This window comes from Oncorhynchus tshawytscha, linkage group LG16 (assembly GCF_018296145.1).
Source record: "Oncorhynchus tshawytscha isolate Ot180627B linkage group LG16, Otsh_v2.0, whole genome shotgun sequence".
Classification (NCBI taxonomy): domain Eukaryota; kingdom Metazoa; phylum Chordata; class Actinopteri; order Salmoniformes; family Salmonidae; genus Oncorhynchus; species Oncorhynchus tshawytscha.
Window position 1 is genome coordinate 71,491,253 of NC_056444.1, and position 27,330 is coordinate 71,518,582.

General features: G+C 43.7%; 1 protein-coding gene across 12 annotated transcripts in view; it reads right to left on the reverse strand.

The window, feature by feature from the left end:
• The window catches only part of hspg2 (heparan sulfate proteoglycan 2), a 181,428-nt gene that overhangs the window by 127,989 nt on the left and 26,109 nt on the right, over positions 1-27,330 (reverse strand). For all 12 annotated transcript variants that reach the window (XM_024376139.2, XM_024376138.2, XM_024376129.2 and 9 more), the window contains exons 2-3: positions 2,514-2,646; positions 2,078-2,143 (exon numbers count right to left, since the gene is read on the reverse strand). In XM_024376139.2, coding sequence (XP_024231907.1) covers positions 2,078-2,143; positions 2,514-2,646 — 199 coding nt within the window. The remainder of the gene's footprint in view (positions 1-2,077; positions 2,144-2,513; positions 2,647-27,330) is intronic.

Consider the following 27,330-nt stretch of genomic DNA (forward strand, 5'->3'; position numbering starts at 1 on the left):
CGATCATCTGATAGTATAATCTAGAAAACAAAAAAGGGATTGATGTCCTCGATGCATGGCGGGTGACAGTCTTAATGCTTAGGTCAAGTAGGATAGAGAAAGTCCCACACTTTGCTAACAAGAACTCCTGTTGTCCAGACTGTCATCCAACCCTTGGCTAAACACAGCACTATAGGTGGGAGAATACAGCTAAGAGGTGGTGCTCCAGGTAGAGCAGCATGACTAACATGTTAACATTGTGTTCAAGTCACACCACTCACTCCAAATTCAGCCAGACATTTTGTAAACTCATCTCTCACTGGTTTTGTTCAATTGAGCTGAGTGCCTATGGTGCCTATACTGTGCATATCTGCCCTCAGAAGGAAAGCTCCTATTGGCATAGATCTATAAACCTCAAAGAGGACAGCACCAGAATCATGGGAAGGAGATGGAGGATTGCAAAACAAAGATGTTTGTGTTGTCTGCTTCAGCTTTTTGTTTGTCTTCCTCTTTCATGTGTGGTATTGTGTTTTCACCTTCTGTCATTGGATCAAAGGAAGAAATGGGAATGTTTACATCTCGTGCATCTCTGCCTCCCTGTTGTGAATAGACACTCAGCACTGTGGAAGAAGATGGTGCAGCCGGATGTGGAGGAGACACTATTCAGAGACAGACAGACAGTTTCTCCTGGAAGCATCCATCTACTAGACACTGAAATAATGCCTGTCTGAGGGAGAGAAGGTCCTGGTTGGGTTTAGTTAGTTTGTTTATTAGGATCTATTTTAGCCAACCACATGGCTTATCTTCCAAGATAGGGCCGTGCACAGACCTTCAGGGGGACATGTGCTAGCCCCCCGCCAAAAAAAGAGGAGAAAGCAGCACAATCTGATGGGTAAAGTATTTTGCTAAACTATTTTGAACTGGAATAAATGCTGCACTTATTAAGAAGGACAACACAATACCAGTCAAAACAGAAGATTGTAAGAAATACTGTAGGCTACTATATGCAGCCCAACTCCATTTTCCAACTCCATTTGTTGCCACTATCATGTATCCCAGCGGTTTGCAAAGTGTTTGACCCGCAACCCCCAAAATGGAGTGGTACAAAACTTGCGACCCCCCCCCATCCGCACGCACATGCACACACGCAAACATGCTGGCACGATTGCTGCGCAAATATACATAAATGAAAATATGCACTTTAAAAACGCAAGATAGACTATCACTTTGGAGGGCAACCTGCTTGCAGAGCGCTCGTTGCCAGCCTTGTAGTCCTGTTCTTCCTTACAAATATTGTAATACGTTTGCCAGAATATGTTACATCTTCATCCTATAATATTGAAGGCAGTGCGATGTTACAGCTGCTTATCTTTAGACATATAGTCAGTAGCCATCAACACTAGGCCTATCCGAAATATGAAAAGGATCAATCAAATTGCCAGGTAGCCTATTGTTCTGACTAAGATGAGTCAGTAGTAGATTGTTCTGGCTAAGATGAGTCAGTAGTAGATTGTTCTGGCTAAGATGAGTCAGTAGTAGATTTTTCTGGCTAAGATGAGTCAGTAGTAGATTTTTCTGGCTAAGATAAGTCAGTAGTAGATTGTTCTGGCTAAGATGAGTCAGTAGTAGATTGTTCTGGCTAAGTCAGTAGTAGATTGTTCTGGCTAAGTCCGTAGTAGATTGTTCTGGCTAAGTCTGTAGTAGATTGTTCTGGCTAAGTCCGTAGTAGATTGTTCTGGCTAAGTCAGTAGTAGATTGTTTATTTTATATGGGTGATAAACGTAGGCCTACTCGGTTTTTCCCAAACTGGAGGAAATGAAACAAGTTCTTTCTGGTCACTAATATGAATATGTACACCCACTGTTGCGCGACAATGCTGATGACCGGTCATTGGTCAACAATCAAGATGCGCAACATTTTGGTTCTGAAGCATAGAGTAGAATTTAATGACGACTTGCGGGCAATGGGTTCAGAACCACAACGACAAAAACTTTATTAAAAAGGGCACTCAGGAGACTGGAAGGGTAAAGCCCTATCTGTGCACGTGCCTGTCCCTAGAGTTGCAGGGACTGTTGTGATAAGGGCTGAGGGTTCTTACTTGTGCTGATCTCAGTCACCACTGAGGGTTCTGGTGTGCTTCCATCCTCCTCTCCACTGGGCAGATCTACCGAGAAGATGAAAGAGGTGTGGTCAGTTCAGCATGCTAGTACAGTTCAAGGCCCAGGCAAGACTAGGGAGGACCAGGGAGGACTAACCATTAATTTACTCAACAGGTGGAACATATACTGTACATCTGAAGTGCAGCAGGGTGGAGAATGAACCCTGTGCACCTAGTGGATTATGGGGGAGAAAATAGTTCCAGTAAACAGTTAGATTAACTATGGATGGGACCACTGATGGGACCACTGCTTTTCTGTAACCACTATTCAGGGGCAGTGTGACATTCTTTACAGTATAGCATTGTAAACATGACCTTTACATATATATCCTAAATTAAGTTTCAATATGAAAGGAAAGCTGGTTTACGACCCTACCTCCTGATGCTTCGTCCGCAGTGAAGTCCTCGTCATCGTCTAAGAACCGCTGAGACCTTTGGACGACAGTCCTCTCGGAGTCCAGGTCCTCAGGCAGCGGGACCTCTCCCCACACCTTGGAGCTCTGAGCCACCTGCAGACAGCAGACACACACAACACCACAGTGAGATTTATAGGGGTTGAAGTCTAACGTCTCCAGACGGAACCATATTTTTCAGCCCCACACTACCATCTCAGTTTTGTTGTCCTTCCAGTCCCAGTCCCCTATATTGTTCTGGTTAAAAGCGCAGTATATAGGGAATAGAGTACCAGTTGGGAAGTAGCCCAGGTCATTTAGGTTACACCCGGCAGTCCTAGACGGTAGTGTGAGGCTGTCAAGCTGTGAGCTTCACACAGGAAATAGTTGCATTGTGGTATGTTTGCATTAACGTTTGTCATCTATGTGAACTGTCGGAGACCAGTAGATAGTAGAGTAGATATGCAAGTGGTTGTGAATGAGGACATGCCATTCACAAAACTAATGCAACAAGGATGGAGGCAACTGCCAGTCTTCAACTAACCAGATTCTTAAGAATGCTGTTTGCATAAAATTGATCGTTTCTAGTTACTTTTTAAAGGTATTTTCTATTTTATGAATTTCTGTAAATGTGTATTGCATTTTGCATTGATTTCACAATGGTTGATCAAGGGTCACTAATATCATGGAGCTTCAGCTTGGTGCAGGTGCATGATTGAACACAGAAATTGAACACCAGTGAGCTAGTTGAGGTTGACATCAGAATGTTTTGATGACACAAATCTGTTAAAGTATGCTTTAAGCTCCATCCTCCAGGCAGGCAGGCAGGCATGCAGGCAGGCAGGCAGGCAGGCGGCCTGGTCGAGCAGCATACCACAATCAAGAGCATTATGATGGACCCTCAGCAGAGGATCAGGAAGCAAGCACTTTATCATGGAAATATTGTTAAAACATTTTCACAGTGTAGCAGTCACTGAAAGGTCCCATCTCAAAACCAGAGGGTGATCCCTTCATTACGTCAAGGTGTGAAGAGATTGTTAAATGCATTTGGAGAAGAGGGAAAAAAGGTATGGGATGGTGTTCATTTTCATACCTGCATTTGATAACAGTTCAATAGGGGAAGGAGTCTATATTCTCAAAGGGATCTAATCTCTGTGGAAGGTCATTACTGACACAATAAAACTACACAAATCTAATTGAAGACATTGAGCACTAAGGCAGCAAATCTGATATCTGATCATCTTGATAATGCATTGATGATACCACCCAAGTTATCCAGCCTACTCTCTCAACTTCAAAACTTCTGGTACAAAAACAGAGCCTTAACCTCTCTCTTCCTGGGTCCATATCATCCCCACCGGACCCTGTTGTTGTCCAAAACCTGAGCTATATGTTTGCATACTTCCCAGGCAGCATGCCACCCTTGGCATTTCCAGTTGGCATGGCACGCCAGTTCCCATTTCCACCCGCACCCATCATGGCATAGTTTCCCATTTAAATGTCTCCGACTAATAAATAACTTGATCTCTCCCTCAAATCCTATCTCCCCTGACTGAACACCCTACAACAACAATCCCGGGACTTTTTTAAAAGGAAACCGCTGACTGTACAATTTCTTTTCACTGGAGCCAACCAGCCAACCGTTGGTGTGATCATCTCCTGCTTCCCAATCCCACTCCCTTGGGATTGATGGGGTCTGATGGGGTTCTCTCTCTTGCTCTCGCTCTTTCGCTATGTCGTTCTTTCTCTCTCTCTCTTTCTTTCCCTCTCTCTCTCCCTATATCTCTCACTCTCTATCACTCATTCTCTCTCTCGTGCGTTCTCCCTCCCTCTCTCTCTGGACGAGAGACACATTGCCATACTGGCAAAACAAATCCTCATAGACTAGACCACATTCATTGCTTATCAGTCAGTGCTTCATCACTTGATAAGTTAATCAATAAACAATGTAGCGTCAGTTATCACACTTTTAGAAACATTCGTTTTTTTCCCCAACCCTGAACCTTTAACACAGAAGCTAGTGTAACCTTTAGGTCCCTCTAGAAGTTGGGACATGTCCACTGTGTTTCGGTTATCCATCGTTTTTTCTGGATCAAAAAGCGGCTTAGGTGGTGGCCGTGGCAGGGGCCATGGCAATGGTCTTTTAAGTTTACACTGAAAGCGTTTTTTTTCATGATTTCTATTTTTTACGGTTTGGACTTAGGCAACCAGAAAAAACGCCAAGGATTTCAATGGCAGAAAAATCCCTGTTATCATTGCCTCCAGATAAAGGTCCTGCTCCCTGCTCAATGTTTGCCGAATTGTCACTTGATATGCATCCCTGTAAGTCTTTTGTTTAGGGACGGGCAACTGGCCCCCCTTTTTTTAGGATCAATTTCCAAAACATAAAAGCAAAAATTGTTTGGGAACACAGTCAGAGTCTCAACTTACTATTGAAAGTTGGAATAGTAGGATACACAAGGTGCAATTTCAAAATGTGGTTGTGCATCAATTGTCCCTCAATTAGCTCATGTCGCAAACATTTATTAGATTGGTAAGTTCGTCTAGCCAACTATCTAAACATCTAGTAATCATTGTCGAATTACCAACCGGGGTAATTCACAACATCTAGAAACTTTCACTCAGATATCATATTAAAAACTGCTTACATTTCTCTCCACATATATGGCAAAATGTGTAGAATTGCAGCCACTGCAGCCCCTCATGATGAGTTCAGATTTTTTGAGGCCCCCAACCTCATCAAAGTTGCCGATCCCTGGTGTAAAAGGAGGTACAGACCAAAAGCGAGAGAAACACATTCTACGGGGTATGGAAGGACAGCCGAGTGAGGCCACAGGGAGAAGCCTTAAGACAAGTTAACCCCTCTAAATTTGCCCAGCTGTTGTTTACAGTGCAAGGGGATAGGAATTCTAACATTTTGTCTCCGTGAACAATCGATGACCAGCAGCATTGGCAGAACGATCAGAAGGAACAAAGGGGGTTGGGACAATGCAGCCAAGATCCCATCGGAGAGGAGAGCACTATCAGCTGTCCTGGATTTCTAGTCAAACATCTGTTGTCTTCCCAGCTAGACCCAGAGCCAGCGCCAGACAGATGTGTGCCCATGAGATGGTCGTGTAATAACCTTAATATTATACATACACAAACGGACACACACTACTCCCATCCCCACCATGTCCCTGTAACAGCCGTCAGCCAAGGCCTGTCGAGGGAGAACAGCGTGAGAAGAATGTTTTAGGGGATTCAGTTCGCCCCCTCCACCAGTCAGCCCTAATGCAGCTGCAGAATGAATGGACTATGTGTGAGAAACATCTTCACGTTGCAGACACAGCAAGGCCTAACTTAGCACTGAAACTACCAACTGTAACTCTCGTTTTGCTTCATATTTACAGCTTTCTTACAATATGTTTTTCCAGCATTACACATATAATAAATATTATACCTTCAGAAAGTATTCATACCTCTTGACTAATTTCACATTTTGTTGTGTTACAGGCCAAATTAAATAAATCTCACCCATCTACACATAATACACCATAACGACAGAGTAAAACCATGTTTTTAGACATTTTTGCAAATTTATTGAAAATGAAATACCCCTGATTCAATACATCACATTTGGCTTTCTGGGTAAGTCTTTAAGAGCTTTGCACACCTGGATTGTACAATATTTGCACATTATTCTTTTTAAATTCTTCAAGCTCTGTCAAGTTGGTTGTTGATCATTGCTATACAGCCATTTTCAAGTCTTGCCATAGATCTTCGAGTCGATTGAAGTCAAAACTGTAACTAGACCACTCAGGAACATTCATAATTATATTTGGCCTTGTGTTTCAGGTTATTGTCCTGCTGAAAGTTGAATTCATATCCCAGTGTCTGGTGAAAAGCATACTGAACCAGGTTTTCCTCTAGGAATTTGCCTGTGCTTAGCTCAATTATTTTCTTTTTTATCCTGAAAAACTTACTAGTTCTTAATGATTACAAGCATACATATAACATGATGCAGCCACCACTATGCTTGAAAATATGGAGAGTGGTACTCAGTAATGTGCTGTTTTGGATTTGCCGCAAACATAACACTTTGTTTCAGGACAAAAAGTGTATTGCTTTGCCATATTTTTTGCCGTATTACTTTTGCGCCTTGTTGCAAACCGGAAGTATGTTTCAGAATATGAATGTATTCTGTACAGGCTTCCTTCTTTTCACTTTGTAAATAAGGTTAGCATTGTGGACTAACTACAATGTTGTTGATCAATCTTCAGTTTTCTCCTATCACAGCCGTTAAACTCTATAACTGTTTTAAAGTCACCATTGGCCTCATGATGAAATCCCTGAGCGGTTTCCTTCTTCTTCTCCAGCAACTGAATTAGGAAGGATGCCTGTATCTTTGTAGTGACTGGGTATATCGATACACCAGAATTAATAGCTTCACCACACTCAAATCGATATTCAATGTCTGCTTTTTTATTTTTACCCATCTACCAATAGGTGCCCTTCTTTGCGAGGCATTGTGGTTGAATCTGTGTTTAAAATTCAATGTTTGACTGAGGGACCTTACAGATAATTGTACAGCGCCTTTGGAAAGTCTTCAGACCCACTGACCTGCATTTTTTTACTTTACAGACTTATTCTAAAATGGATTACATTTTTTTTACTTTACAGATTTATTCTAAAATGGATTACATTTTTTTACTTTACAGACTTATTCTAAAATGGATTACATTTTTTTTACTTTACAGACTTATTCTAAAATGGATTACATTTTTTTTAATGCTCAGCAATCTACACACATCACCCCATTATGACAAATGGAAAACAGGTTAAGAAATTCTTCCAAATTGATAAAAAACAAAAAACAGAAATAACTTATTTACATAAGTATTCAGACCCTTTGCTATGAGACTCGAAATTGAGTTCAAGTGCATGCTGTTTCCATTGGTCATCCTTGAGATGTTTCTACAACTTGATTGGAGTCCACCTATAGTCAATTCAATTGATTGGACATGATTTGGAAAGGCACACTCCGAGCCAAGAGACCAAAGGAAATGTCCGTAGAGCTCCAAGACAGGATTGTGTCGAGGCACAGTTCTGGGGAAGGGTACCAAAACATTTCTGCAGAATTGAAGGTCCCCCAAGAACACAGTGGCCTCCATCATTCTTAAATGGAAGAAGTTTGGAACCACCAAGACTCTTCCTAGAGCTGGCCACCCGGAAAACTGAGCAATCAGGGGAGAAGGGCCTTGGTCAGCGAGGTGACCAAGAACCCGATGGTCACCTTGACAGAGCTCTAGAGATCCTCTGTGGAGATGGGAGAACCTTCTAGAAGGACAACCATCTCTGCAGCGCTCCACCAATCAGACCTTTATGGTAGAGTGGCCAGACAGAAGCCACTCCTCAGTAAAAGGCACATGACAAGATTATCTGGTCTGATGAAACCAAGATTGAACTCTTTGGCTTGGATGCCAAGCTTCACGTCTGGATAAAACCTGGCACCATCCCTAAGGTGAAGCATGGTGGTGACAGCATCATGCTGTGGGGATGTTTTTCAGTGACAGGGATTGGGAGACTAGTCAGGATCAAGGAAAAGATGAACGGAGCAAAGTACAGAGAGGTCCTTGATGAAAACCTGCTTCAGAGCGCTCAGGACCTCAGACTGCGGTGAAGGTTCACACAGCCAAGACAAGTCAGGAGTGGCTTCGTGACAAGTCTCTGAATGTCCTTGAGTGGCCCAGCCAGAGCCTGGACTTGAACCCGATAGAACATCTCGGCACAGCCAGAAGAGGACTGGCCACCCCACATAGCCTGGTTCCTCTCTAGGTTTCTTCCTAGGTTTTGGCCTTTCTAGGGAGTTTTTCCTAGCCACCGTGCTTCTACACCTGCATTGCTTGCTGTTTGGGGTTTTAGGCTGGGTTTCTGTACAGCACTTTGAGATATCAGCTGATGTACGAAGGGCTATATAAATAAATTTGATTTGATTTGATTTGATCTCTGGAGAGACGTGAAAATAGCTGTGCAACAATGCTCCCCTCCAACCTGATAGAGCTTGAGAGGATATGCAAAGAAGAATGGGAGAGACTCCCCAAGTACAGGTGTGCCAAGGTTGTAGCGTCATACCCAAGAAGACTCCAGGCTATAATCACTGCCGACGTTGCTTTAGTAAAGGGTCTGAATACTGAATAAGGCTGTAACGTAACAAAATGTACAAATAGTCAACGGGTCTGATTACTTGCCGAAGGCACTGCCTTGTCTACTGCTGTTTTGCTTAGTGATTATTGTCTTATTTCACTGTAGTCTCCAGCCCTGCTCAATATGCCTTAGATAGCTGTTTTGGGGCCTCCCGGGTGGCGCTGTGGTTCACCAGAGACTCTGGGTTCGCGGCCAGGCTCTGTCGTGACCGGGATGCCCGTGGGGCGACGCACAATTGGCCTAGAGTCGTCGGGGTTAGGGAGGGTTTGGTCGGTAGGGATATCCTTGTCTCATTGCGCATCAGTGACTCTTGTGGCGGGCCGGGCGCAGTGCACGCCAAGGTTGCTACTTCTCAGATAGAGTTCAGTGTGTCAAATCAATGGGACTGTTTTCCGGACCTCTGGCAGTCTCTATGGGGGAGCCACAGGGTTCAATTCTCAGGCCGACTCTTTTCTCTGTATACATCAATGATGTCGCTCTTGCTGCTGGTGATTCTCTGATCCACCTCTACGCAGATGACACCATTCTGTATACATCTGGCCCTTCTATGGACACTTTGCTAACAAACCTCCAAACGAGCTTACACGCCATATAACACTCCTTCCGTGGCCTCCAACTTCTTTTAAATGCTAGTAAAACTAAGTGCATGCTCTTCAACCGATTTCTGCCCGCACCCTCCCGCCAGACTATCATCACTACTCTGGATGGTTCTGACATAGAATATGTGGACAACTACAAATACCTAGATGTCTGGTTAGACTATAAACTCTCCTTCCAGACTCACATTAAGCATTTCCAATCCAAAATTAAATCTAGAATCGGATTCCTATTTTGCAACAAAGCAACAAAGCCTCCTTCACTCATCCTTCACTCACTAATTGCCTTACCTCCCTAATCTTACTACATTTGCACACACTGTACATAGATTTTTCTATTGTGTTACTGACTTTACATTTGTTTATGTGTAACTCTGTTGTTTTGTCGCACTGCCTTGCTTTATCTTGGCCAGGTCACAGTTGTAAATGAGAACTTGTTCTCAACTGGCCTACCTGGTTAAATAAAGGTGAAATAAAATCAAATGAAAATGTGTGGGGTACAGAGATGAGGTAGTCATTCAAAAATCATGTGAAACACTATTATTTCACAGAGTGAATCCATGCAAATTATTTGACTTGTTATTAAGCAAATTTTTACTCATTAACTTATTTTGTCTTGCCATAACAAAACAAATACTAATGACTCAAGAAATTTCAGCTTTTCTTAATTTGTAAACATTTCTAAAAAACATCATTCCATTTTGACATTATGGGATATTATGTGTAGTTCAGTGACACAAAATCTTAAATTCAGGCTGTAACAACAAAATGTGGAAAAAGTCAAGGAGTGTGAATACCTTCTGAAGGCACTGTAGGTCATTTTCAGGCAGCAGGTAGCCTAGTGGTTAGAGCATTGGACAAGTAACCGAAAGGTTGCAAGATCAAATCCCTGAGCTGACAAGGTACAAATCTGTCATTCTGCCCCTGAACAGGCAGTTAACCCACTGTTCCTAGGCCATCATTGAAAATAAGAATTTGTTCTTAACTGACTTGCCTAGTTAAATAAAGGTAAAATATATAAACTGTTGAGTTTCAAGCCTCTCACTTTTACAGGTGAGCCCAGTAATTACAAAAATATACACATCAGTACACTGTAATGCCCGGGGTGTAGTGGAGGAAGAAGTCAGGCGCAGGAAACAGGAAGTTCAGGGTAGCGATACTTTTAATTCACCATACCGGTGAAAACGACGCCAACCCAAACAAATGCCCCAAAACACGGGGAACTAAACAGTTCAGCAAAACACACATAACACGGACAACCGTGACTTACAGTCGTGCACAATAGTACACTGAAAATAATCCCGCACACCAGCAGGCGGGCCGGCTGGATAATAAAGCCCAACCAATTAACCTAACTAAACACAGGTGTAACTAATAAACAGACAAGGGGGGAAAAAAGATCAGTGGCAGCTAGTAGGCCGGTGACGACGACCGCTGAGCGCCACCTGAACAGGAAGGGGAGCCACCTTCGGTAGGAGTGTTGACATACATTACAAAAAAAAGCAAAACAGAGAAGAAAACAACAACTTTTTTCATTCAAAAGGTCCTCAATCAGCTGTCTGAAATGCCCTAGAGGCACTAAATCATCACATTGTAGTTTGGGAGATTATTCCACAATTCAGGTGTAAAAAGACTTAGACTACATATCTCTGTAAGGTCCAGATGATGAAGGGTGTACAGTATGTCTGATAACAGCAAGACAAGGAACAAAACAACACAAGCTGCATTCAGAAAACCCCTTGATTTTTCACTCTTTATGGCAAAGTTCTAACAATATTTCCTCAAACAGGAGAAGGTATGAGAGGCGACGCTGCCTAGGCTTTAAACAGGAACGGAATGTCAACTCTAAACTGACCAGCTAGCAGCAATAAGTGGATGACAGCTTGATACGGGCATGCTTTTCCCTGCCTGCACACAGATGTATACACACACGCACGCCCTCCTAAAACACACACACACATCCACTCGCACATACAAACACACACACACACAGTAAAGCTTTCTGGTCTGCATGCTGCCCTGTGTACAGTACCACCTAGCACAGTACTACCAGGCACCATGGGCCTATGTTTCACTTCTCTGACACCAGCTTCAGTACTACCAGGCACCAGGGGCCTATGTTTCACTTCTCTGACACCAGCTTCAGTACTACCAGGCACCAGGGGCCTATGTTTCACTTCTCTGACACCAGATTCAGTACTACCAGGCACCAGGGGCCTATGCTTCACCTCTCTGACACCAGCTTCAGTACTATCAGGCACCAGGGGCCTATGCTTCACTTTCTGACCCCAGTTTCAGAACTACATGGCACCAGGGGCCTATGTTTCAACTCTCTGACACCAGCTTCAGTACTACATGGCACCAGGGTCCTATGCTTCACTTCTTTGACCCCAGCTTCAGCACTACCAGGAACCAGGGGCCTCATTTATAACCTCTGGACAGGAGGAAGACTCTAGCGGCTCTGGACAGGAGGAAGACTCTGGCGGCGCAGGACAGGAGGAAGACTGGCGGCGCAGGACAGGAGGAAGACTGGCGGCGCAGGACAGGAGGAAGACTCTGGCGGCAGAAGACGGAGAGACAGCCTGGTGTGGGGAGCTGCCACCGGAGGGCTGGTGCATGGAGGTGGCACTGGATAGACTGGACCGTGCAGGCGCACTGGAGCTCTTGAGCACCGAGCCTGCCCAACCTTACCTGGTTGCATGCTCCCGGTAGCCAGGCAAGTGCGGCGCGGTGAAATAGCCCAAGGAGACGCACTGGAGACCAGATGCGTAGAGCCGGCTTCATGGCACCTGGCTCGATGCCCACTCTAGCCCGGCCGATACGAGGAGCTGGAATGTACCGCACCGGGCTATGCACCCGCACCGGGGACACCATGCACTCCACAGCATAACACGGTGACTGCCCGGCCCCTCTTGCTCTCCGGTAAGCACAGGAAGTTGGCACAGGTCTCCTACCTGGCTTCGCCACACTCCCTGTGTGCCCCCCAAAACATTTTTTGGGGCTGGCTCTCGGGCTTCCTTGCCAGCCGTGTTTCCTCGTATCGCTGGCTCCTCTCTCCGGCTGCCTCTGCTCTCCTAGCTGCCTCCACCTGTTCCCATGGGAGGCGATCCCTTCCAGCCAGGATCTCCTCCCATGTGTAGCAACCCTTGTCGTCCAAAACGTCCTCCCATGTCCAGGAGTCCTGACATCGCTGCTGCTGCAGCTGCTGCTCGTTACCACGCAGCTTGGTCCTTTTGTGGTGGGTGATTCTGTCACGATCGTCGTGCTGACACATAGACAATCACCCACAACCCACAATGACAAAACAGGCTACCTAAATATGGTTCCCAATCAGAGACAATGACTAACACCTGCCTCTGATTGAGAACCATATCAGGCCAAACACAGAAACAGACAAACTAGACATACAACATAGAATGCCCACTCAGATCACAACCTGACCAAACAAAACCTATAAACATACAAAGCAAACTATGGTCAGGGCGTGACACAAACAGACACACAGGTACGCAGACAAGACAGACAAAGAGACACACAGGCACGCAAACAAGACAGATAGACACACAGGCATGCAAACAAGACAGACAGACACACAGGCACGCAGACAAGACAGACAAAGAGACACAGGCACGCAAACAAGACAGACAGACACACAGGCACGCAGACAAGACAGACAGACAGACATACAGGCACGCAGACAAGACAGACAGACAGACACACAGGCACGCAGATCAGACAGACAGACAGACACACAAGCACGCAGATAAGACAGACAGACAGACACACAGGCACAGAGGCTGTAGAGGTTTTTGCCCTGTCTGTCATCCTTTTAGAGACAGCCTGACAGGCATCAGGGGGAAAGGAGAAAGTCAGTCCCTGAGAAAAAACTGTTTTTCCACACCTATTACACTGACTGAATCAAACATGAGAGAGAGAGAGATGCCCAGTGGTGACATTTGACAATGGGGGTATGACAACAGGATGTGCCTGAGTGTGTGTGTTTGTGCGTGTGTGCGTGTGTAAATGCATGTAAGTTTCCTGTGTGTGCTTAACCCTTGAACGAAGTGGTGGGGGGATTGAGAAACTGCCACTTGTGCCACCAAACCTCTGGCTGAGACCCTCTTAGATAAAGAGGATGATGAGAGAAGCCCTTCTGCTCTCTGCAGAGCTCTACACATGGTCTAATACAAAGTGATGGGACAGGAAGGAAGCATACAAGCCTCTTTCAATAGACTCTCTGACAACTTGCTACAGTACAATGTATTTTCTGTGACAATGCTCCATACAGACATTGACACAAACAGCATCCCAGTGTTTCTAAAGGGAAAAAGAGAGAGGGAGAGAGACCGTGTGTGTGTGTGTGTGTGTATGTGTGTGTGTGTGTGTGTGTGTGTGTGTGTGTGTGTGTGTGTGTGTGTGTGTGTGTGTGTGTGTGTGTGTGCGTGCGTGCGTGTAAGTGGGTATGGGGAGGGTCAATTGTTGAGATAAAATCAACAGAAACATCAGAAATATAACATTCTGACCATATTACTCAGAGCGGCTGCGATCTTCCCACAGGTCATTCATTCTCTCCTTCCGCTCCCACATACAGATCATGCAATGCATGCTACAATACGTCACGACTCAAACAAGCATTCCGCTCTGTACAGGCCCAGCATTTCTCTCTCGACACACATGCTAACTTGTTGGACGTGTCCAGAGTCAGACCCAGAGCAGCTGTTCGTCATGTTGGACACAGCAAATAATCTCCTGGTAGTGTGAGGCGGTATTGTGTGTGTAGCCTATGTACAGCCACTGGGTTGAAGTCCACAATGTGTTTCCCATTACATCTACTTAACAAGTCATTGAGAATAGTACCCTAAGGAATTCTCTGAGAGAAATAGAGAAATATTACCTGCTGCCTCTGACCTTTGCTGCATATTTTGAATGGATACGCCTAAATAACATGAAATGGGCTGATAAATTGGAAGCGTTTAAAAAAGAAATCAAGGAAAACAATCTCAAATAGGGAGTAAGAACACTGTTAGTTGTAAATCAAACAGGAAGTAAGAACACTGTTAGTTGTAAATCAAACAGGAAGTAAGAACACTGTTAGTTGTAAATCAAATAGGGAGTAAGAACACTGTTAGTTGTAAATCAAATAGGGAGTAAGAACACTGTTAGTTGTAAATCAAATAGGGAGTAAGAACACTGTTAGTTGTAAATCAAACAGGAAGTAAGAACACTGTTAGTTGTAAATCAAATAGGGAGTAAGAACACTGTTAGTTGTAAATCAAACAGGAAGTAAGAACACTGTTAGTTGTAAATCAAACAGGGAGTAAGAACACTGTTAGTTGTAAATCAAACAGGGAGTAAGAACACTGTTAGTTGTAAATTAAATGGTAACTGTTGTGAGTATGAAAACCTCATACTGTAAACAATCGGCATGTCATTTAGCATTCCTGCTTGTTGTGTGCAACCCTTTATGTTCACCACAGTGGTATTCAATGTCGGGGTTGCTGCGTAACTGCAGTAGGGTCGCCAATTTATGCCGTGGGGTTGACAATTTATTTACATTATTTTTTTGGGGGGGGGGCAAAACATTAAGAGTACAGATTATTGTATTGGACAATATACAAATGTTTTCTGAAAGATAATTTGAACAATTACATTTGATTGACTAAATCAGGTCAATAAAAGAATAACAACCATATTCTAATCAAAAAATCTAAATAAAATGTTATTTGTCACATGCGCCAAATACAACAGCTGTAGACCTTACAGTGAAATACTTACTTACAAGCTCTTAACCAACAATGCTGTTTTAAGAAAAATAAATGTTAAGAAAGTATTTACTAAAATAAACTGAAGTAAAAAACATCGCCCTGTACTGTGCCAGTTTCCCTGTAGTTTCTCCACACAAGGCCCTGTAGTTTCTCCACACAAGGCCCTGTACTGTGCCAGTTTCCCTGTAGTTTCTCCACACAAGGCCCTATACTGTGCCAGTTTCCCTGTAGTTTCGCCACAAAAGGCCCTGTAGTTTCTCCACACAAGGCCCTGGGAGGAACATTGTTAACCACCTCTTCATCTGAGACTTCAGCCTTGCAAGGGCGCAGCTCCACTCAAAAGTGTGTCTCTCGCTCACACGCACACACATACACACACGCACACACATACACACACACACAAACACACACACCTCTCGCTCTCTATTTACACAGAGGCCATTGTTTAGTAAGGCATGTCAAAATAAGTGCCTGGCTTGTATGGACTTGCATGGTGAGACAGGCAGCAGAGCTACGTGAGTTAGGAGAGAAAGGAGATTGTCCAAACCACAATTAGAGGGAGGGGGTGATTAGAAAGGAAGAAATGTTAGGCTGCTGACTACTGCTGGGCTGGTGAGCTGCTTTTCTCTCTTTCCCCAGGGATAAAAGGAACAAGCAACAAGGAGGGCAAAGAAGTACACACGTACTACACATATGTACAGTACACAGAGACAGACATATTCACAGACACACACAGACACACACACACACGTACACAGACAGACATATTCACACACACACACGCACACACATATACACACAGAGACATACATATCACAAACACACACACACACACACATACACACAGGTGTAGCCTAAAGCACACCCCACCTTCCTTTATTCTATATGAAAACACTAACAGCCATGCAGCAATATCATGTATTTGGAGCCATAGGGACCTACTCTGTTACAAGTGGCTGGCAGCGACACAGAGACCACATAGAATGGAAACATAAAATATATGTTACAGTGTTAATAGATTGTAACTGTCATCTGTCTGTGGGTGGGTTGATTGAGTGAGATGGAGCACATTCCAGGACAACTTTCCTTCCTTGACTGTGACTATGAGAGAGGGCATCTGCAGATCCCAAACCCTCTCCTTTTAATTATCACCACAGCAGTGGTCCCAACAGGGGCCCTCTCTCCAGACCACCTAGGCCTCTTCTCAGTGTAAAATCCCACTGTGATGACCAAGGGGCCTGTTTACACACACCTTCACCTATTTACACACACCTTCAAAACAACCTAGTGAAATAGATTCATTTTTGACACATTCATCAGTCCACTGGAGGTCAGGAGTCAGACTTACTTCCTTACGTGTGTGTGTTACTCCCAGATAATGCACACTCTGTCATGCATTATTGCTTAGGCCTACTTATAAAAAATAAGACATTAATATTCCCAGCATGACTGATGGTGAAACCCCCCCAAAAAACATCCCCAGGTACTCATCACCTTGTCTCAATGTCCCATTAAACAAACATAAACACGGAAAAGCATTTTTATGCGTCTAAAAATAGCGCTCCATTTCCGGTACTGAGCTTTGGAGAGTGACCCTGCAGGCCTCCAGGAGACTGTGACTACGTCCAAAATGGCACCCTATTCCCTACATAGTGCCCTATTTCTGAACAGAGCCCTATGTGCCCTGGTCTAAATTTGTGCACTATATAGGGAATAGGGTGCCATTTTGGACGCAACCTGTTCCTCCCTGTTCCTGCAGACGACAGCTGGGACAGTGAGGTGCTGAATGGGGTGGCAGGCTGGCAGCTTGAAAGGGAAGAGCATCTAGGGTTATTAATAACAGGATGGTTGGGCCCCCAGCCACAGGAGCGCCACACTGTGTCATTTAAGAAACCTCATAACGTTTCCTTCCTCTGGATAACTCCTGAATGCCAGGCTATGTCTGTCTGCCAAGGGAAGGGATCAATGGCTTTGTAATGTAAAGAGTCTGACTGACTGGTTGATGCAAGGCTACAAGATACCTGGTACTGAAAAGCTAATGGAGGAAGTAGAAAGCAAAAGTGGGACAAATGTTCGTGAAAAGGCCAAAGATATGTTATTCACGGATTATGGACATTCTATAAGTGGAGAATATATCTTCCAATTTGTGTTCATTGTTTTCAACAATTGGTTTAATATCAGCAAAGTCAAAAACACGTTCATTGTAATAATTTACTCAAGCTTCATTTGAATTATTCACAGATCTTCAGATAGCAATAAGACCATATAGCCACCACAATGCTCTGCTGGATGACCCATTTTCTCACAGAGTAGTGAGCTGACGTGATGTCAGGCTCTGTAGGCCAGTACTTAAGCCAGAAGGAGTCATGAAGGAAGTGGCGGCAGCTGTTTGATCACTCTGATAAAGCTCTGGTTTCCCACACAACCAGCAGCAGCACCAGCAGCAGCACCAGCAGCAGCACCAGCAGCAGCACCAGCAGCACCAGCACCAGCAGCAGCACCAGCAGCAGCAGAAGTAGTGGCAACTTTACCTCTAACCTCCCCTCTGGCTCTCATTCTCGCCTCAGAAGCAGCTAATCTGACACCACCTGTTGCCTCGGCCAAGCTAGCTCACATTGCGCCAGAGACCACCAGGTCAAAGGAAATGAAATCAGTTCACTCACATCCCCATGGGTCTCATAATCAATTTCACATTCACAGGAGAGACATTTTACAACAACAAAAAAGTTAAGAAATGTTAAGAAAGTAATTCAAATTGAATACTTTAGTAGTGCATTGATTTGAAACAATAACCTTGTTTACAAGTATGAGAGAAGTAAAAGAACAAGATCAACATAAAACAAAAAAAGTACCTTAACTTCCTTAGCTAGCTGTCCTCACCAGTGTGAACGCCCAGGGAAAGAATAACCTGTGGACTATCGGTAAGTACATGTTGTAAAGCCACTTTCAGCCCGTTCCCAACCTCCCAAGTCCATGCTTTTTGGGATGGCTATCTCGTAATTACCTGGGATTTGGCAGGGCACCACCATGGGGAAGCTTTTGAAACGTTGAGTGAGCAGCGAGCAATGGCAAGATACCGAGCATCTCAGACCACAAGATGAACCTCTTTGTTTGGTAACCTGAGACGCTCCCTTTCAGCGAGGAACATCATAAGGCAAACCTTCTGCTAACACAGGGTTTCCAAAACTCGGGGGCGGCCCCAGGATCGGGTTTGTGCTAACAGGACAGGCCACAGAGCTTAGTGTTGGCCCCATCTGAACACTAAATTATCCTTCTACTGTAAATAATACAGACTTAGGACCTTCATTTAAGACAGTTTGCTACACCAGGAAAGTTCTCCTGCAACAGGGTGATCAAATTAAGATCCAACATCTGTACCTTGCAGTAAAGATTTCAACAGACTGACAAACATGTTCAGTAGTTCTTTTCTATTTAGGGATATGGGCGTTATCATTAAATACACAGTACATAAGATAACGAGAGTAATGTCAAGACGTAGCAAAGTTGAGCATGACACAAGAGAGGTTATAAAGACTCAAGTTGACAATATCATAAAACACCTACAGTAGGCCTGGGGAATGGAGGTAGGGGAGAAGAAGAAGGAGAACTATTCAGAGGTTATCCACCCCTTTCAGAAGCCTGCTCCATCCTGTCCTCCGGAAATGACCTGACAGCTGTTTTCTTTAACCTGTGCTCTGTGGGAAAGGCAACACTGTGATGAGAGGAGACAAGATGACTGGGGAGGGAAATAAGATCTGGCTTGACTTCACACACACACACACCACGTCAACATACTGTGTCCATGGGCATGAGGTCAACTTTTATTACAAACCCCAGCAGAAAAATAAGGAGAGACTTTACAAATTGATGTCTTGTAACTCAAAAATGACTCTCATAAGTCTAAGAAGTCTGCTTCAGAAAACCTAAACCTTCCCTGTTTAGGAGAATGAATGTGTCATAGCCTTGTGCTCATCAATAATTACAGTCTATCTATCTATTTCTGAGATAAAAGTCTAGACATCTCTGATGGATGATGTCTCAGTGGATGATCATCTGATACCTTGGAGTTGGTTTGGGCTTACATTACATTCTGGCATCAGTATTCCCTGTATGTGTCTGTCACTTTGATTAGTTCCCTTCCCTGTTGATTTGCTGAGCTGGTGTTATTTACTCAAATCTCAGTCCTGCAATTGAATTAGAGGGCGAGAGAATGATTCACTCCACCACGTCCCGTTCTTTATGACAATATGAATTACCATCATGGGATCCTAAAATAACCCTGCAATCATAAGTAAAAACGCAACTCGTTCCTGGGAGAGGGAAGTAACTGGTTGTAGACTGCAGTGTAAACTTTGACTTGGGTTGAATGAGTCATGCATACAAGAAGAATAAGACTGCAAAGATTGTTGGTTAACCTTTTTATGAAAGCCATCAAAGAAGCAGTACCACATAAAACAGGCCAGGGCAAATAGTAGTCATCTTCTCCAGTGACAAACCCATCACACAACACACAGATCTGATTGAAACTGACGGGAACTATTCTGAAGATACTTTGAATGCAATACAACCTGCTTTGTCAAGATTATGATTAATTTATTAAATCAACACAGTACACAAATAATTTCAGGGTATGGCCTATTTTTCACATAGCCTAAGGTAATCACAGTCATGACTCATGACAAACATTCCAAATATACATGTCTGCAGCTGTTTCCACATTACAATGTCTGCTTCACATCAGTGAACTAAGGTAACAACCCCTTTACGTAAGGTACAGTAATCACAGTCAGTATGTGAACTAAGGTAAACGCCATCTGTTCATTCATCATCTCACCAGGCAGCAAAATGTCTTCATACTCCAGCATGTTGCACAATCCATTTTCCTAGAGAGAAGTCCGAATTTAAGTAATATGCACTTTCATTACACGCTAATCAATAAGGGAAGGCAGTCTATGAACTCAGGTTCCAAAACATTCCAACAGTTACTCCCATTCTTTCCAAGTTCCATGTACAAACTAGTCTTCCTTTTTCAGGAAAATGACAAAACAAATCTAATATTTTACCTTATTAGGGATGTCTGTCTATGTTCTTTCAAAGAAACACTCAGATTTCTCAGAGCAGAGAAGTAGCTTTAGGCTAAAATTAGAAACATTGTGAGAGATTTACAGGAGTTCATTTGGGATGAATGAAATGTAGTTGGGGGCAGGTGATTTGCAGAAACCTGACTGTGCCAAACACCACTGCCTGACCCCATGGAGAGCCAAGAGAGCCACAGGGAGGACAGAGATGGAATTCTTGGTACAAGAATACCCTTGTTGTGCTGCACTTCCACCTGAGGCCAGTGTTTAATGTTAATGTTGGCTCTAGTGTGACTGTGTTTCCATCAGGAGTGTAACACTAAAGCCTTGGGGTGAGCAGAATCAACAACCTCTGCATCATCAAGACAGTTGCTTTGTGAGAAGGTGTTAAAGTTCACAATTAGCCACTGTTATGTAAAAAAAAAGCTGAAAAGTACCCGTGGCCTGGCTTTGGCCCCAAGTGAGAGCAGCTCCGCCGGAGCCATGGCCTAGTGAGACACAGGTGCCGGCCCACGTACACGGAAACAGAAAAGTCTGAGCTTTTGGGTAAAACTCAGATGGAAGGTGTTATTTCACCCTGCTCAGGAAGCCCCTAGGCCACATTGGGAGTAAGGGGTCATTTTTTTAAACCTTTATTTAACTAGGTAAGTTAGTTAAGAGCATATTCTTATTCACAATGATGGCCTACCAGGGAACTTTGGGTTAACTACCTTGCTCAGGGGAAGAACAACAGATTTGTAACTTTTCAGCTCAGGATTAGATCCAGCAACCTTTTGGTTCCTGGCCCAACACCTTAACCTCTAGGCTACCTGCCACCTCAAAAGGGGGGGAGACAACTCAGGAGTGCCTGCCAGAAAACCACAGCATTTACAACTCCAACACATAGACAACAGTGGATAAGAATTATTTTCTGTTGCTTTGTCGTATGCAGTACACAGTACGCGTGACACATAAACAACATGTGTGACATGCATTTCCTTCTGTGGACTAACGTTCTATGAAGAACACTCCTGTGTGTACTTGTGCACATGATTGACTGTCAAAATGGACACAATAAAAGCTTTGGAACATGAAAATCCACCATCCCTTTCTCAGGTTAGGATTATCCAGAATGACAGTCACACACATCTGTGTATTCTCTAAAAAGTCGGCCTCCCTGTTACTACTGCAGCTTCGCTATTCACTATTCCAGTGTATGAGGCTATGAGCCTGTGTACAGAGTAACCTGAATCCAAGTTTATTCAAAGATGCTTTTGTTAAAGCCTCCCTACAGCCAAACCATTTCCCGTTTGCCAGTTCCAAACACATTGGCATCTTTACATAGGAGCAGGCTACAGTAAGCCGCATACATCTGCTCTGAAATGCTCACACCTTGCCATTTGAGGTCCCTCTGGGCCAAAAATCTATAAACACCGAAGAAAGACATGCTTTAGAAAAGCTCCTGTGGTAAAAAAAAAAATTGAGTGACACACGCAGCCAGCCAACAGTTGGTCAGCACTCCAGGGCACACACATCCATACTGCACACACACAAGTGGACTCCAGGGATATTTAAATGATTTCTCTATGCTGTTCCTTAGAGCATGCATAGTTATTGTGTACATAAATAAGAATTCAGGAGGATCTATTAAAACATGGCTCATTTATGAAAAATAGAATTAAAGATGTGTTGAGGCAACATGAATATCAAAAATAGCAGCAGAGAACTTTAATGCAAGTCATTAGTGTCATGATGCAAATCCCCCAACGCTAGCCATGTGACCCTTAGCTTTGGGCTAACAAGAACTTTCCAGGGTTTGGTGCTCCCATGTTTTACTATTTAAGTAAGTGATTTCCTTTCCTCGATCTGATTCATGATAATTTGAGGATCATGGTGGCAAATCTTCTTCTAAATTTAATCAGGAAGTACCTTGAGAATATATTTTTCAAGGAAGACCTGACCTAACAGTACACTAAAACACCACCAGTTGTCTCTTTAAAACCATGAACCAATATAAAGAAGGAGAAATCTGAACATTCCTGAGGCCAATTATGTGGGTTCAACATGTGAGAAGGGATCAGGTGCCCACTTTGTCTGCATGAAATGCTTTGTCTCTGATTGGCTCTCATCTGCTCCATTCTCTGGTTTAAATCCTTGGATTTAGACTCCCCCTGTCACCCACTGACAAAGGATCAAGGAGTTAGCCACTCACAAACCAACAGACCACGGGATTATCTCTTCTAGAGGCTGGGTCAGAGAGGAGAAGCCAGGGTCTGTCTGGAGGAGTATCCTTCCTGGGGGTATCAAGGTTGTATTTCAGCAGGTGCAAAGATCCTTTGCGGGGACAGTAAGGGAAGACGTTCCTCTATACGACTAACTCTACTCAGAAAGGAGCTCTCAGGGTCACGTGTCATCATATTCTATCAAACCTTGACATTCCAGGGTGGAATCTTGACTTGAGCCTAACTTTAATGTTTGTGTAAATACATTGAAACCAATGGGAGATTTGTATGACCATTTGAGTTAAGTGTGCAGATTTCAAATGGGTCCTCCTACATATCATAACACATGATCAAAGCACCTTTTTCAAGTATATAAAGTATAGTATACAGAAGAATATGACGCACTCCTTGTGTTGAGTCACTAAAGGACACATTCCTTTTGTGGGACATAACGAGAGCAATAACATGACTAAAAGTAGAGTAAATGTTTAACAGATTTTGGAAGATGTGTTTAAACAGTAGAAATTTAGCACAAGTAGTCCATCACACTGTTGTAATCCCTCCAAGAACCCCATGCAGAAACACCTCTGGGACTCCTGGCCAAGCGTTGAGTGGGATTGGAAGAATGTGTCAGAATAGGGTGCCATTTGGGACTCACACAGACACACTGTATACGCAGGCTGTGCTGTGAGACTGAGTGCAGGATGGAGATATGGTATGAATGAGATCTAGGGGAAAGCTGTTAAACTGCAGATTAGACTGGGAACAGCAGGCCAGCCACGACACATGTCCAAGGTCAACAGGGGGTACCGATAAATGGGATGTCTTTGACATCATATATTATTTCATGTTTAAAAAATAAATACAAATATTTCACCTTTATTTAACCATGTAGGCCAGTTGAGAACAAGTTCTCATTTACAACTGCGACCTGGTCAAGATAAAGCAAAGCGGTGCGACAAAAACAACAACACAGAGTTACACATGGAATAAACAAACGTACAGTCAATAACACAATAGAAAAAATCTATATACAGTGTGTGCAAATGAGGTAATATTAGGGAGGTAAGGCAATAAATAGGCCGTAGTGGTGAAGTAATTACAATTTAGCAATTGAACACTGGAGTGATAGATGTGCAGAAGATGAATGTGCAAGTAGAGATACTGGGGTGCAAAGGAAAAAAAAGGAAAAAAACAATATGGGATGAGGTAGTTGGATGGGCTATTTACAGATTGGCTATGTACAGGTGCAATTATCTGTGAGCTGCTCTGACAGATGATGCTTAAAGTTAGAGAAGGAGATATGAGTCTCCAGTGATTCAGTGATTTTTGCAATTCATTCCAGTCATTGGCAGCAGAGAACTGGAAGGAAAGCCGGCCAAAGGAGGAATTGGCTTTGGGGGTGACCAGTGAAATATACCTGCTGGAGCGTGTGCTATGGGTGAGTGCTGTTATGGTGACCAGTGAGCTGAGATAAGGCAAAGACTTATAGATGACTTGGAGCCAGTCGGTTTGGTGACGAATATGAAGCGAGGGCCAGCCATACAGGTCGCAGTTGTGGGTAGTGTATGGGGCTTTGGTGACAAAATGGATGGCACTGAGATAGACTACATCCAATTTGCTGGGTAGAGTGTTGGTGGCTATTTTGTAAATGACATCGCCGAAGTCAAGGATTGGTAGGATAGTCAGTTTTATGAGGGTATGTTTGGCAGCATGAGTGAAGGATGCTTTGATGCGAAATAGGAATCAGATTCAAGATTTAATTTTGGATTGAAGATGCTTAATGTGAGTCTGGAAGGAGAGTTTACAGTCTAACCAAACACCTAGGTATTTGTAGTTGTCCACATATTCTAAGTCAGTCGTGCAGGTGCGGGCAGCGATCGGTTGAAGAGCATGCATTTAGTTTTGCTTGCATTTAAGAGCAATTGGAGGCCACGGAAGGAGAGTTGTATGGCATTGAAGCTTGTCTGGAAGTTAGTTAACACACCTACTTATTCAAAGGGCCAGCAGTATACAGAATGGTATCATCTGCGTAGAGGTGGATCAGAGAATCAACAGCAGCAAGAGCAACATCATTGATATATACAGAGAAAAGAGTCGGCCTGAGAATTTAAGCTTGTGGCACCCCCATAGAGGCTGCCAGAGGTCCGGACAACAGGCCCTCCGATTTGACACACTGAACTCTGTCTGAGAAGTAGTTGGTGAACCAGGAGAGGCAGTCATTTGATAAACTAATGCTGTTGAGTCTGCCAATAAGAATGTGGTGATTGACATAGTCGAAAGCCTTGGCCAGGTCGATGAATACGGCTGCACAGTATTGTCTTTTATCGATGGCGGTTATGATATCGTTTAGGACCTTGAGCGTGGCTGAGGTGCACCCATGACCAGCTCGGAAACCAGATTGCATATAGTGTTTCTTCGGCTGTCCCCATAGGAGAGCCCTTTTTGGTTCTAGGTAGAACCCTTTTGGATTCCAGGTAAAACCCTTTTGTATTCCTCTGTGGAAAGGGTACTACATGGAGCACAACATGTTAGCCAAATAACTCTTTTAGGTTCTAGGTAGCTATAAAGTACCCCTTACTAAAACATACAACAATTTAATTGAATTTAAAGTTTTCATATAAACTAGAAGTGTGTTTTTAAGATGCCAGTCTTCTGACAGAATGTCTCCATTCTCTCCCTGCTCTTCCTCCCTGGTAATCAGATCAAGCCATAGTCTCTCAGATAAAGGCCTTCAGTATTACACACAACCACAAACACCAACATAACACATCTGGTTATTGGCTGTGTAACCACACTACTGTGAAAGCCAATGACTTAGAATCTCATTGTTTAGCCAATTTCACTTCAGGTATGTATGTCATACAGTACCAGTCAAAAGTTTGGACACACCTACTCATTCTAGAGTTTTTCTTTATTTTTACTATTTTCTACATTGTAGAATAACAGTGAAGACATCAACACTATGAAATAACACATATGGAATCATGTAGTAACCAAAAAAGTGTGAAACAAATGAAAATATATTTTAGATTTTAGATTATTCAAAGTAGCCAACCTTTGCCTTGATGACAGCTTGCACACTCTTGGCCTTCTCTCAACCAGCTTCATGAGGTAGTCACCTGGAATGCATTTCAATTAACAGGTGTGCCTTGCTAAAAGTTCATTTGTGGAATTTCAAGTGTAATGTGCATTCAGTCCTTATTGTAGTATAATGCTGACAGCTAAATGGCAATGTTAAAACCACAGACGCCCATGTTTGGACGGTGTCAATTGTGTTAAAGAACTATCTCTATTATCCTCTATTATTCTGACAAAAATCCCATTGTTCTGCATGCGGGTTCAGGAAAGAACTCCCCTAGACGGTACCACGCCTGTTTGATCCACCACTATGAAACAGACTGATTTAACCCCTGACTAAAATAAAAAACGTCTCGGCTGTCCTTCCCGAGATCCTCCCAAAATAAACCAACGCATTAATACAGTATAGAACAATAACCCACTCCAAATGAAATCTTCAACAAGACATAAACAGCCGTGTCTCTATAACCAAACAATCATGGATGGGAAAACAAATGGCAGAAGTGTATGACTTATGACGTGGCCTGCAGTACATGAGTCTGATATAATATAGGTATAATTCATGTGGATATAAAACCTCCACCTTCCATTCAGAAACAGGAGTAGTCTGACTAAAGTTTGAATTACATTGATTTGAACTGACTCAAGGTGGTAGAAGCGGAAGCATCCCATAATATTTATGCATAATTGTGTCTGAAACTAATGAGCAATAATCCCATCATTAAGAAACTGGAGCCACAAACACACTTTAGGATTCATCACTACAGATGTGCCATACATGTTATACTCTAGCCAAGAGACCTGCTGTGTTAAGTGAGTGAGCCCATAGGAAGTCTGTTTCTGTGCTTGGTATAATGTGCTGCTCATTACGATTAGCTAGCCTATCTAGGAGCTGGACATAAACGAGAGCAGTTGACCAGACAGTTGGGTAAAATTAACAGGAAACCACATCCCATGATGTCTTAACCTTTAACCTCCATTGTTGGCACATTTTCAAATTTGATATCATAATTTGGCCATGAAGCTCATTAAAAGACGACAGAAATGATACTTACAGTAAGTCTTACAGGGAGCATGAAGGGGTAGGAAAAACTAGATAGCTCCAAGTCCAAGTTAATATACCCTTACTTGAAACATTTGACAATGCTATGGTATTTATGCGGATTACACAGCAGACCAACAGGCCGCAATCTCCTTGCCAAGCATTAACAGAGTCAGACCAGCCTAGCAGAAGAGAGACGAGCCAGCAACCGGAGGGTTTCCAGTTAGAATCCCAGGTCTGACGGGAAGAATCTAGTGGGAAGTCAGCTGCCAAGAGGAGGGGGAAGAATCTAGTGGGAAGTCAGCTGCCAAGCGGAGGGGGAAGAATCTAGTGGGAAGTCAGCTGCCAAGCGGAGGGTTTCCAGTTAGAATCCCAGGTCTGATGGGAAGAATCTAGCGGGAAGTCAGCTGCCAAGCGGAGGGGGAAGAATCTAGTAGGAAGTCAGCTGCCAAGCGGAGGGGGAAGAATCTAGTGGGAAGTCAGCTGCCAAGCAGAGGGGGAAGAATCTAGTGGGAAGTCAGCTGCCAAGCGGAGGGTTTCCAGTTAGAATCCCAGGTCTGACGGGAAGAATCTAGCGGGAAGTCAGCTGCCAAGCGGAGGGGGGAAGAATCTAGTGGGAAGTCAGCTGCCAAGCGGAGGGGAATCTAGAAGACTCTAGTGGGAAGTCAGCGGCCAAGCGGAGGGGGAAGAATCTAGTGGGAAGTCAGCTGCCAAGCGGAGGGGGAAGAATCTAGTGGGAAGTCAGCTGCCAAGCGGAGGGGGAAGACTCTAGTGGGAAGTCAGCGGCCAAGCGGAGGGGGAAGAATCTAGTGGGAAGTCAGCTGCCAAGCGGAGGGGAAGAATCTAGTGGGA